Genomic DNA, 13,720 nt, shown 5'->3' on the forward strand with positions numbered 1-13,720 from the left:
ACTGCATCAAAGATATCTGATATCTAAAAGCCAAATTCTTTTTATAACTGAAACAAGATTACATCTGTAGGATTCATTTATAAAATCTTAAATGAGTAGATTATTCACATGATCTAACTCATTTTAAGTGTACATAATAAAGCACAACTCAGGGCACAGGTATTTTTACTATGTGGATAAATTAATTATCCAGATAAATTAAGCTCACACATATGTCCTAATTTACAGTAGACATTAAGAGTTAGCAATGATTCTCTTTAATTGTTTTTGCTTCTGCTTTTAGAATACAGAGATATGTTGAAAATGGTACTTTTCCACATGAGGCTACAAGACTTGACCAAGAAACGTCAAATCACATAATTATGGCACTTCTCAGTGACTCAGTTGTGAACTACTACAATGAGACCCTCTAAGAAATCCAGCACTAAGCTCTTCTAAATTTTGATTTTTGGCTTTTAACAGCTTTGCTTGGTGCTCTTGCAACTTGAGCATGCTTCTTGAAAGTTTTTGAGCAAAGTAGAATTTAATCAGATTATTATCAGCATTAAAAAATGTTAGTGAAAAAGAAGGTTAATGCTGTTCTTATACATTACAGAAAATGAAAAAAGTAGCCACATACACCTATTGTAGCAACCAACTTTCTCAGCAATATTTTTGGCCACTTTGATAGTAAACATGACATGAGTTTCATTTAAAAGTTTCAAGTCCTGTAAGAATCTCTATGATTTTCCAGAAGCAGTCTTGGGGAGAAAAAAAGAAAAAAAAAAAAAAAGGAATATACCCAGTGAACTTTAAAGGGAAAAATAATGAGATAAAAAATTACTAATGAGATAAAGATGACTAACTGCTAAATTTAATGTAACTCCCTTTCAACACAGCCAAGAACTACAGATCTGACTGCAATGGAGAGGTGGAACAAAGAACTTCTGGTTCTCCAGGGAAAGATGGAAGGCATCTCAACCATCTTCCCATAGTTCACACTTTTCAGCATTTGGCACAGAACAGGTATTTACACACATAAAGTCTGTCTCCCTGATCCTACTTATCTACCCATTGTGCTATGCAGAACAGAGGAAGACCTGCAATGTCAAGTCACAGACATTGGTGCATCCAGCCCAAACATTTCTTACTAGTTTTCTTGTGGCAGCATAAAAACATTTTCTTTCTATTATGGAAGTCCTTAGAGCTCCTCTGCTATTGGGTAAAACGACTAAGACAAATCTTGAGTGAAGAAAATTAGCTTTATTTATGTAAATTAGAAAAATGAATTGTTAGAACTTTGGTCAAATGGTTAATTCTGTACAATTTACAATTATATTTATATACAAAACTTATAATAAAATACAGTACATCACACTTTTCCTGAGTCACGGTGTGTTTCTCAGTTCTGTAAATCTTTTTTTTTTTCTTCTTTCTTTTAAAGTAATTAGATTCAAGAAGGAAATACTATCCTCAGTTTGATAATGTTTGGTTTAGATAATACTGGTATTAAGAAAGAACTCAATACACTATATGGAGAAAATACTTTATAGCCATTGCAATTCCAATAGTTACTTTTCTATATTAAAATAAGTTCCTTAATAAAACTGTTAATTAAATAATCCTTATTATGAGTTTGTTGCACTTTATTTGACACAAGACAAGCTGACTTCAAATATGTCCATCTCTCATTGCAGAGATACATAAATTTAGGTCAGTTACATGTATATATAACCGATCATTTAAAGATCAGGAAACACATCCAGATAGAGCAGATGTCTGAATTGAGGCACAGTATATTAAAATTGCTGTCCTATCCTGGACAAGATATGTAAGCTTCAACTGCCTGGCTAGCCTAATACAAAATTGACACAAGTATACATCCTGAAAAGTGAGACTACATCAAGCAGCAAGGCACCAAGCCTGCAAATACTTACATATGCATAATAGTCCCACTGTGTAAAGCACTACAGAGTCCTCAGTGAAGGAACATTGTAGAGCTGTATTTAACAGCATTTGTTAAATCTCGGCCAGCTCAAGAAGTTATTGCGATTAAAGCTATCAATATTACCTTTATTGAGTTCAATTTTTTGAGATCAACAGTAAACTATTGTAAGGCTTACAAGGATATTTGATCTGTTTACTTAATGATGCAGTGTGTTAAATTAGTAATTAGGATAGATTACAACCTGCAAGTAAATTTACGTCCCAGTTAAATCAAAAAAACCAATCAGGGTAACTTATTTTTGACAAATACTGATTTAAAACAAAATTAATTTTACTTAATGGCTAAGTGTGGACTGCTCCTAAATATATCTATGGTAAAGTTCACTATACTTTTTTTAATATAGGCATGTGCATTTCTGGCATTTCAGTCCAAAATAATGAAATAATACAGATTAGATGACCTCTGATAGATTTATTCATAGTCTTTAGAGATGTCTAAGAAGTCTTACATTAACAGAAAGTTATCTAGAGATTTGCTTTCTCTTAAAAACTTTCTGTAATAATTCAGTGCAAGCTGAAATATATGAGATCAACTTATAGTGATCCTACTCTGATTAGAAATTAAAAGGGACATTTTTTGCTGTTGATATCAAAGTGCATAAAAAGACAATATGAGACTTTAAAGAAAATTGGTCTTTAGCTGAATGCTCGAACTTTTCCCTGGATTCTTTGCATGTTTAGCAGTCTTCACTTTGACACTTTCTTGATTGCCTTTTACAGCTGACTCAAGCCTGGCTTTCATAGTTGGAGAGGAAGCCATTAGTTTTTTAAAAACCGATGAGTACTGTGGACCAATCTGCATCAGATTTTGCAAAGCAAACTCATGTAGATTTTTTGCCAACTTTGTGGCAGAAGCCAGGGCATTTTCATCCAAAAGAAAGGAAATAAGGATGGGAAGAAGGCAGGCCACCAAATGAGCACCTATAAATATCGAAAACACAACTTAAACATACACTTTTTAAAAGCAGCTTCAAATTCTAACTAGAAGTATTCCTCTAAGTTAACATTTAACACAAATTATAAAGCTGCAAATGTTATTCGAACTGTACAGTAAAAAGAACCAACATTCTTGTTAGCAATTTTGTTAGCAATTAGTGTTCAGGACTGGACTCCTAGTGGTTGTTTTGTTTTAATTTGTTACTTATGGCAACTTTCAGCATGTCTAATGCTTTGGATACTAGTAATGGAAGTAACTTACGGTGCTCTTCCTCAGCAGTGGCCGTAAGAGCTGTAACCACCTTTATTCCCTCCTGAATGACTTGAAGTTCAGCAGCATTTTCAGGTTTTGCTTTTTCTGTTTCCTGCAGTTTTCCCACAATGGATGGTGCTAAAGAATGAATATAAGGATATGACACGGTTTTGTTTGGATGCTGAAAGATGGAGTGCAGCAGCTGGTAGCACTTACACTGTACCTAAAGGGAAAAGCAAATTTGCGGTTACAAAGTGTTACACTTAAAAATACATGCCAGAGTGTTTTAAAACTCACAGCTTGTCAGATAAAATTTTAGGGAGGGGGAAAAATGTGCCTCACAGCTTGAAAATTCATCAGGTTGCAGGCTGCTAATGCATAATACTTTATAGAAGCATTATAACTTGTAATCTAATTATTATGAGAAACTAGACCATGCTTTCTGTTTCTTTCTACGGAGTTCTACATCTTTCTACATCTTCAAGTGAAGGAACGAATATTATTTTTGTGTGAAAATTACGTCTTAGTAGTGTTTTGAAAATATACCCTTTTTCGCAAAAATACAGCTGACCGAAAATAGGTGCTTAAAATACAAGCATTACCTCTGTCAAACTGTAGGCACAATTTTAAAAAGTCTCAATAGAACAGTAGCTTGCATGTCATTGGAAGTCAATAGGACTGAAACCATCAAGTTCCTACATGATTTCTGAAAGGCTCAGATGCCTAAACACTTGGATAAAATTTGCAAATGTATACTACCATTTTCTTGCAGTCATATTTGGCAGCCCCAGTTTCCTATCAGTGGAAACCAATGCTCATAATACTAGAAATGTGTTAATATATTAAAAAGTACTTTCTTACAGCTATTTCTCAAGTAAAGGTAACTTTGTTTGATTTCTTTTTACTACATGAATATATACAGAGAAGATGCAAGAAAACCAGTTTACAGTGAATTCTCACAGTCAAACATTAAATCTAATGCATGTTATTTTCAGAGCTGGCCTTTCAGAGTGAGGAAGTCCCAACTCCTAGAAAAGACATTTGTATTCGCAATGATAATAAACGCAATTTTTTTTTTCTTGATATGTTGGGTTTTTAGCTGAAGAATAGTAACAGATGAACTGTGTGGCACTACAATCTAAAACAACTACGTAAAAATATTTATACTAGGTCAGAATGAAGCATTAATCTAATTCAATATGCTGCCTCCAGCAGTGTCCAGGAGCTGATGCTTAAGGGACAGTAAAAGTTATGTAGTTGTACTTGCTCCAGCTCCCAAAGACCCACAGCTGAGGGATTTCCTGTGCAAAAGATAGTATCTGTGTGTTGAAGATAAAATGAACAAATAAAATGAAACAGGTGCCTGAAAAAATACACAACTGTATCATGTACTTATCAATGTATAAAGCACTGAGTCTGATGCAATAAAAAAAATAAATCATAGGAATACAGAATTGTATACAGAATAAAAAATGGTAAAATGCATTGCTGGACATGTTCGTGCTAACTTGTTCAAACTGTATTTTAAAATACAACAGATATAGTCAGGACAGAATTAACTGGAATCAACACACAGACCAGGTGAAACAACTGAACAGAAAATAAGCTAAGATCCATTTAATACGATACTGATATTCTCACAACTTCACCAGTACTTACAAGAGGATCTTTTGAGTCAAGTGTGATTTTAAACTTCTCAATACAACGCTTTTGAAGGCACTCTACAGTAGTAACTTCTGGACTGGTAGACATAACAAATACTGTAATAGCAGTAAGCAGGCTAACTTCATCAAGTTCTTGGAGAAGCCCATCTACTATCAATAAAACAAGCAGTCTGTTAGATTTGCATTAAAAAGTAATTCTATGAATTCAAGTGTTACAAAGAGGTGGAGTAGAAATATCCATGTCTACATTTCTTTAGGAATCTCTTTTTTCAAATACATGACATACTCTGATGCACTCTTATGGACTTTTACTGTAATAAAAGCCAAGGCCAAGATGGGAATTCAGGGGTGGTTATATGCATATTTAGAAATAACAGCATACTCCTATTCCATTGTTCCTCTGTATAAAGTACAATAAATATCTTTGAAGAGCTGGTATGACATATTAGGATACAACCTATTTTGAGAATAATATAAAATTTGCATTAAGAACATATATTCTTTTGCTGTAACTTAAAAACCCAACACTATAAACAAAAGTTCTAACAAATTACAACTTGGAGATTAAATGTGAGGAATGATAAAAATACTACAAACTTGGGAAGCTGAAGAAGCAGCACACAGAAAACTAACTTTAAGGCAAAAATATTTTTTCTTGAACTACTGTTTTAATACCCTTTGCTTCAATACAGACACTAATTCTTTGTGGAGAACCTGCAAGTAGTACAGCTATCTTTTATGGTCAACTGTACACTGAAGCCGTAACTCCTGTTTATTCCACCGTACCATGTAACTACATAGCGGCACTACATAATGCAGGGGTAAACCTGAAATCCCACGTTTACACCTTTACAGATGATGACTTCTCATATGAACTGCAGGGACAAGATTGCACTATAGTTTCAACAGTACTTGGTAGCCAACTAATTCTCCTGTGACTAAGATACTAGTCTTTTTTTAAGATGTACATGAATTTAATTTAAATAAAACCAAACAACCTTTCACCCAAACTTTTTTTGCTTTGTTTTTTAAACACACAAACACAAGATTTCTGGATACCTTGATCCCAACAGTCAAGGACTGTGACCAAAGCACTACGTAGAAGATCAGTCCAAGCAGTCCGACTCTTCTCTGCTCGAGCCATTGGAGAAGACAAGAGTCCTTTAAGAGCTTGTAGAGATGCAGCAACTGTCAAAGGTAACTGGCCATCTCGCAATTTCACAGCAGTTTCTTTAAGTACTCCAATAATTAGGTACAAGATAGTAGGAAGAACTGAAACGCTTCCTGTAAAACAAAGCAAATTAATTTCACAGAAGTTAAAAAAAAAAAAATTCAGGTACCTTTTACATTAAAAAAAATTGAAGCAGTTTTCTTAGATTATCTTTTTATTTATAATTTATCATTTTTAATCACCTATGTGAACGGAGGCACTGGTAATTTGAAGAAAGATTTGAAATATCATGTGACTTGCTACAGCAAACATGGAGTCACACTGCTTAAGTGAAGTTAAACCTCTTCCCCTTTTCAGTTAGCTTTGTATATCTTTTCCTTGATGATTTTGTTACATGAAGTGTTGAATTATGTCATGTTCAGAGAAAAGCAAGAACAAAAAGATCAGAACCACTGAGGAGCAGAAGAAGAGAAGCTATGGAAGTATACAAAGTACTGAGTAGTAGAAAATAAATTATAATCATCTAAGCATATTTTGCAATGAAGTCAATACAGTGAAGGAAATTAACAGGGGGTAATTTCAAAAACTGGTAAGAGGAAATACTTCTCCCACATGATGTGTAGTTAGCCAAGGATGTCATTGCTCCAGAAAATCACTAAAGTCAAGAATTTAGTAAGATTAATAAGAGGAGGATCTCAGACTAAAAATGCATGACAAAAATTGCTAGAATTATAATAAAAAACTCCAATGAATATTTTGGAAAAGAGGAAACCTAAAGAGAGAAGCAAATTGTCCCACAGCCTACTGAAGAGGTCTTCATCAGTCCCTGAGAATCTGACAGTTGACCTGTCAGAATATGAGACTATTAAAAAAAATTAAAAAAAAAAAAAAAAAAAAATCACAGGAATAATTTGGCATAGCGGTTTTGCATATTCTTATGTCTTTGAATCGAATAGTAATACAGAATTCTGCACATATTGGAGACAGTCTAGAAACCTGCATACTTATCTGTTGCTCCTGTCTTAAGTTCTGATTCAGCAAAGTACAGAGTTAAGCATATGGCTTAATATGCTTATGTCCTTCCCTAATCAGCAAAATGTTTATGTTATTAAGATTTTCATATACTGATGTTCATGACAGACCTGTTGAATAATGAGGGTCTCTGACATATGCATAAGTATTTTCTGAACCTGAGGACATCTACTTTCTATTTTTAAACGGCCAAGTCTCTGAAAATTCACTGTTGAAATTCAGTAGGAAATGCAATTCATGAGCATCATTTTGTTCAAAATTTTATTATGCATACATACCATGACAGGTGCCTGAAGTAAGACACATGGTATTCACAGGACTATAACTTCAGTTACCTATTAAAGGGGGAAAATGATGCAATTCCACATAGGAATTCTCTTCTCTTTGATTATATCAGTTGACTTTTGGAGATGCTTCCTTATTCAACTGACTGTAAAAGCAAGCTTAAGTGCCTCCATTTTAGCCACCTGACTTAAATGCTTAAGTTTTCTAGTGTAAACATCTCATCTGGTCTGATCCTGCAAGCTGTTAGTTTGTAGAATAACCTGAACAGCTAAAGACAAAAAGAACTACAGGGAGAAAAGAAAAATCACAGATTATTTTTCATACAAGATAGTTGCCCTCAGATCTAAGTGATGCTATATTTGTTTCCTTTTGCTTTGAACTGATAAATAATGAGCTGCAGATGGAAAACAGAAATCGTATCATTACCCTACAATGACAGCAAGAACTGCCTACTATATTTGGAATATGCCACCCCCAAAGAAGAATCTTGTAACAAAGAACAAATTATGAAAAAAGAAGAAATTTCCAGGGCTGGTAAATGCAAAAAATTGCATAAGGTGTAACATGGATACCTAAGGTGGGAACAGAGGATTAGGGCAGACATGGTTTATAGGTGTGGCTGTAATAGTACTGAAAGATCATATGAATATGATATTGGGGGCTAGCAGGGGGGAACCATCTTAAAGTTTAGATTGAATCCAAAATTAATCATGGGTAAAAGTCAACTAATCTGAGAAATCAACTGTAACACTCCTTACAGTGGTTTCCTAATGTTCAAATGATGGCTTTTAGTGAAAGTTAACATGATACATTTCCCTTTTAAATTTAATTTATGTCTGCATTACAAATTCCAGAATAGACAATTCAAGTAGAACATAATCACGTAGCTATTGTATAGTTCCCTGTACAAAGTGAATCTATTAATTGCACTGCTACATGTGGGAGGAAAAGAAAAACTAGTCCTTTAATTGCTTCAGTTTTGTAACTTGTTTTGTAATCTGACAGTCAAAAAAATAATTACAACAGGAAATTTTCACAAGCAAATCAACAAAACTTGCTGCCAGATTTATCCAGCTGAGAAAATTAGGTAATAACAAGGGGGCTCAGAGGAGCCCAATATTCTTTCATTAATCTTTTCTTGGGATGAAACAGCATACCTTCAGGAGAGCAGATTGCAGGAACATCAGAGAGAATAACTAATGCTACTGCTACCAGTCTGCTTCCATCTTCTGACAATAACAGATGTTTTCCAGATTGAACTGCAGGGCTACAAGTTAATTTAGGGTTGAGCTGGGGAAGCTGTCTGACAAGAATACAAACACACAACTCCAGTGTTGCAAAGACTAATGATTTCCCAGGCACCAGTCCTCCTGTGTCTTTGCCTTCTCCAAATTCTGGTAACGTTTCCTTTTCTGCAGCACCATCATCAACTAAAACAAAAAGAAGAAACATGGCAGAAATCTGCAGGCTGTACCTTGTTTCCAAAAAGTTTACTTCTTCAAACTGTTCCATCACCAAGTGGTAATCTTGATACATATATATATGTGCATGCATATGTATTCAAAGTTCTACTGGCAAACATCCGTCCTTCTGAATAAGCAAACTATGCACTGATTGTCAAAAGGCAAAAGCGTGCACAATAGATTTAGACATACAACATGCTGAGGCACCATGCCAATATGATGTCACCTGATATAAGTGTTTTGATTCTTCTCTCAGTTTTTTTCTTTTAGAAAATGAACTTTAGGAAGTTACAATCAGAGAAACTAGTGGAGTCTAGCTTTTAACAGCTGTGTGTGCCGAGTCTCTCCATCGCTCTACTGCAGCTGATTCCAGCTTTTTACTAAGACTCCTCCCTCCCTGACACCACACAAGACTATCCCAACTGGAGTTTCTCCAGTTTTCCTCCTCACTTCATGCCCTCTAGTCACCACCAAACCCACGTGCTATCTATCATACCACCCTGATTTCTTATGTCAGGCACCTGGACTGACTTAACCAGGGTTAGTCACCACCTGTGAAACACTTCAATTAAGATGCACCTTGGAATATCACGTTCAAGAATCCAGTTTTCCAAGAAAGAATGGCTTTAACCCTGATAATTTGTATTCAGTATCTCATACATTACTGTACCTTCTGCACTTCTCCGCTTTTCCTTCACATGTTCCTGAGCTGCAAAAAGAATCAGCCGAACCACTTCAAGGGCAGCAAGCTGAATATCAGGTGATTCTCTGGTCAGTATCAGTCGATGCAAAACATTCAGCAGCTCTACACCCAACTCCTACAATAAGAAAAGTGCTTAATATATCCCCATTTTAATGCAAGAATTTTAGAAACTTGTTAAAGCCAATAGTATTACTCTTACTAATCTCACTAAGGAACACAGTATAATTGATACAATCATAGGAGTTGGCATTTTGTTCAACATTTAGCTCCTAGCTCCCAAGTAGCAGCAGTCCTGCTCAATTCTCCCAACAATATCACAGTAATTTAGAGATAAGGCACTTAAACCTACTAAAAAACCCCCCAAGTAATCTTTATCTTATGGCTTTTTAAGTCTTGAAGGTGGGGATACTACATTGTATCCCTCCTAAAGTATACGCATTTCCTTGTAGAGAGCATCAAGAGTCAGCAGAACTTGGGTGTGTCCACAGGTTGTATCACTTTTGCCTGTGTTAAGACAATTGTATGGCACACAGGATGGTATAAAGCTTAATTTAAAGAAAAAAAAAAGGAATTTTGAAGTTACTAATGCTTTTTAGTATCACTGGTGTGTGGTGGTTTTTTTGGTTTTGCTTTTTGTTGTTTTTAATACCACTGCTTTTGTCCAGTTTCCTTTTATCATCTTCAATATTTACAACAGAATTAAATGAACTATCCCTTGACAGATTAAGAGAACTCTTTTTTCTGGAATTCTGTCTTTACCCGGCTCTCATCCCACTCATCTAGTTACTCCTTCCTGACCAAAAGTCATCAAGTTCTCTGCCCCTCACTGTCTTCTTACAGGTTCCACGTTGTGCTCTTTTTCTCTACTCCCTCTACAGCTTTGGATTTTGGTAAAGCATATAATTCACCTATTACTTATGTGTTGAAGATTCCTGGATATACAAGGGAGTAGAGATACTGTTCAAACTAAAATTATGCCTTAATTCTGGGGGGCTTTTGATCATTAAAACATTACCTGATCACCACCTATTTTAGACCTTGGCCATGGAACATCAAAGAGTGCTTGTAGGGCACGTAAGCAGGCAATAATGTTCTCCATTGCTGCATCTGATCGAGGAGAGCAGAGAAATTCCACAGTAATTCCTGTAAGCATCAGAAGAAAAAACGCATACGTGCTTGAAATTTTAAGAAGTAATTTTGTCAATTATGAAGTAACCTAACAGTAGGTTGCGCAGACATAGAAATAGCATTTGCATTTTACATTAAGTGAATTAATCTCCTATTGTTAATATCTTGGGGCAAGAACTCTATTTCCCTCAAAACAATGAAAGAACTTCAGCTTCTGGACAGTATAAGACATGATTATAACTGGCTATTAACATAACTAAATAAAAAAATAGAGCAATTTCTGAGTAAAACACTGAACTCTAGGTCCAATGAATAGGCAGACGATTCATAATGAATATATAGCAGAATATTTGCCTAATCACACTGATTTATGTAATAGAAGGAGATAATGGAGAAAGTAATAATAGTTCATAAACTCAGAGGCTGAAGCTTTACCTTTCCATTCTACAAAAATGCTAAATATCGCAGCTACCACAACTGGATCGCCAGCAATAAGTAAATTACATGAAGCTGAAGCTTGCAAATCCTAGAGCAGATAAAAACAGTCACTTTTTTCTGAGCTTTCAGGACCCTTCAGATAACATTTTATGACATTGGAGATAAACTTCATATAAACTGTGATCCATATTCTCATCCCAGCTGTACAACTGTAATTCCAAAATGTGTGATGACTTGGGAAACTGATCAATGTACACTAAAGAACAGCTGTGCAACAGAAAGTGTCCATGTTGTAAAGTTATTTCAGCTTCTCTGTAGGAATTGAAAATGAACAAGTGGAATATGTTCAGAAGCAGAATAAACAAACCAGGTGTCCATGGTAAAGTACATGAAATTTGAAGCACTAATCCAGTGGTATAGGAAGCAGGGGAAAAGAGCAGCTTTTGTATCAGAGGTCCCACTTTAAATGATGGAGCAATGGAGTTCAAAAGGAAACTGGGTCTGTGCAGGAGGACTGGGATTCAAAAGAAGCCATATGCATCTGGGTCATACAAACCCATTCCAAAAAAGGATTACAAAAGAAGGATACAAAAGACAGACCAAAGGAAAAAAATATAACCAGAAATGCCTAACTGTGTAAATTTAGAGAACTGGGACTGAATTCAACTGTCTGATTAGCCTCTGTAGGAGCGGAGGCTTAAACAGAGGTTCATGTGGACTTAAGGAAACACTTTTTTTACTGTGAGGGTGACCAAGCACTGGCACAGGTTGCCCACAGAGGTTGTGGAGTCTCCATCCATGGAGATATTTAAAAGCCGCCTGGACACGGCCCTGGGCAACTGGCTTTAGGTGGCCCTGCTTGAGAAGGGGATGGTGGACAAGATGGCCTCCACAAGTCCCTTCCAACCTGCACACTATTCTGTGATGTAAAACTGTACTTCAGTGACCTAAACCGTACACTCTGTAATTGTGGCAGTACAACCACAATAAAATCCACCCTTGAACGTGTATGTTTATAAGCAGAGCGGTAAGCACTTGTTTAGGACTTGTTTAGCTCACACTGAGTGTTTTTTCTACTACATTTGGGAAAACGCTCTAGAGTTTCTCACCAGGACTTAAAATTCTTCTGACTATATTTTTCTAAGAGATGCAATATTCAACAATGCAGTTAAATGTGAGTAATTAAATATTTGTTTGCTAACAGTTTTATCTATTAAAAATTACATTCTGGTGTACAGCATCTAGACAGATTATGCACTCACTAACCCAAGATAAGATGAAATCTGTCAGTATTCACATCCTCAGGAGATTTCACCAAGGGCCTGGTAGAAGAATCTTGACACATTGTAGTTGGGGTGACAGGTCTAGAGAGATTAGTAACTCCTTCATCTGGATCAACAACAATGAAACCTGTGCTAGTAAGCCATAATGCTGTAGCATAAAGTATCAGTGCCCAGGAGTTGTAGTAATGAGGTCTGGCATTTTCAATTGTCTCTGCTGTATAAAATGTACCACCTACAAGAAGAGAAGTTACAGTTTTAAGGATGTAATTTACTTTCAACTACCATATTTTCTCATTCTTATAAAACAGGATTCTTATTTTTATTGAAATTACATTTATCATATTTTATGTATGGCTTTTTAAAAAAATATTCAGTATTAAAATTCAGGCTAATGAGGGCACTTCATTTAGATTTATTTGGATAGAATCCAATATAATTACCTTTTTTCTTTCAACCATAAAATTATTCAACAAACAAGAATACCAAACAAACTACTTTTCACATCAGTTAAACCTCTGTTCTCAAAAGCAGTCTTTATCTTTAGATAGGTATATAACTATGCATATTCTCTATACAATTTAATTTTACTGTGATCTTAACACAAGTCAGCTGGGATATTAATGTTGTGCACTTACAAGTGACCTATGAAAATACAACTGATTTGCCTTCTTACCTTCAGCAGGTAGTTGCAATGCATATTCTGAAGGCAAAGTTAAGAGAGCAAAATCCTGAAGTGCAGAAAGCCAGAGCTTGCTTAGTATTCCAAGATCTGCCTGTACTAAGTCCAGAAGTCCACTGGCTGAAGATGTTACACCTTTGTAGCTTTCTTCTGCAGAGTTTGCAACTTTTAAGCAGTGATTGTGTGCATCACTCTGATTTTTCTGCTTTTCAACAGCAACTATGTAAACCTGTTTATATATTTGGAGAGAGATTTACAATATAAACACTTGGAAAACTACTGTGATCATTAGCATGACTGCCTGTTGAATGGGCATGAGGTTTCCTAAAATCTATTCCTGCTTCAAGTCCGATAGGCACAGGTGAACAAGCACTTATTTTCTAAACCTTCTGAATCCACTCCCCCAGCTAATTTTGATGCAAGAGTCCAAATAAAGCGAAACCTACTAAAAGTCCTAAACATAGCTGCAGTTAACTTCCCTGCTCTTAAAAATTAATATATTACTTCTCCAGCTTCAGCTTCCAATCATCAAACCCTGTTACAGTTAGAGCTACAAGACTGAAGAACTTATTACTAAATAATATACTTACAATCATGATGCTGAAACCACAGTCAAATCATTCCTAAATCTTCTTTTAACTGAAATGACATATTGCACTTGCAACCAACTTCTCAAAACTATATATTGCTCTGTGTTAG

The 13,720-nt window shown here is 35.4% G+C and overlaps 1 protein-coding gene across 2 annotated transcripts in view; it reads right to left on the minus strand.

Annotated features, from left to right (window-relative positions):
- Positions 1–2,325: 2,325 nt before the first annotated feature.
- Positions 2,326–13,720, minus strand: part of HEATR5A (HEAT repeat containing 5A) — a 56,898-nt gene continuing 45,503 nt past the window's right edge. Inside the window, exons 27-35 of one of the 2 annotated variants that reach the window (XM_010574265.1) lie at positions 13,016–13,250; positions 12,326–12,574; positions 10,509–10,636; positions 9,461–9,608; positions 8,485–8,757; positions 5,899–6,123; positions 4,835–4,989; positions 3,185–3,398; positions 2,326–2,907 (exon numbers count right to left, since the gene is read on the minus strand). In XM_010574265.1, coding sequence (XP_010572567.1) covers positions 2,606–2,907; positions 3,185–3,398; positions 4,835–4,989; positions 5,899–6,123; positions 8,485–8,757; positions 9,461–9,608; positions 10,509–10,636; positions 12,326–12,574; positions 13,016–13,250 — 1,929 coding nt within the window. In that variant the 3' untranslated portion in view covers positions 2,326–2,605. The remainder of the gene's footprint in view (positions 2,908–3,184; positions 3,399–4,834; positions 4,990–5,898; positions 6,124–8,484; positions 8,758–9,460; positions 9,609–10,508; positions 10,637–12,325; positions 12,575–13,015; positions 13,251–13,720) is intronic. The other variant, XM_010574266.1, reaches the window with a different exon arrangement.

This window comes from Haliaeetus leucocephalus, unplaced genomic scaffold (assembly GCF_000737465.1).
Source record: "Haliaeetus leucocephalus isolate CR32 unplaced genomic scaffold, Haliaeetus_leucocephalus-4.0 Scaffold417, whole genome shotgun sequence".
NCBI lineage: Eukaryota > Metazoa > Chordata > Aves > Accipitriformes > Accipitridae > Haliaeetus > Haliaeetus leucocephalus.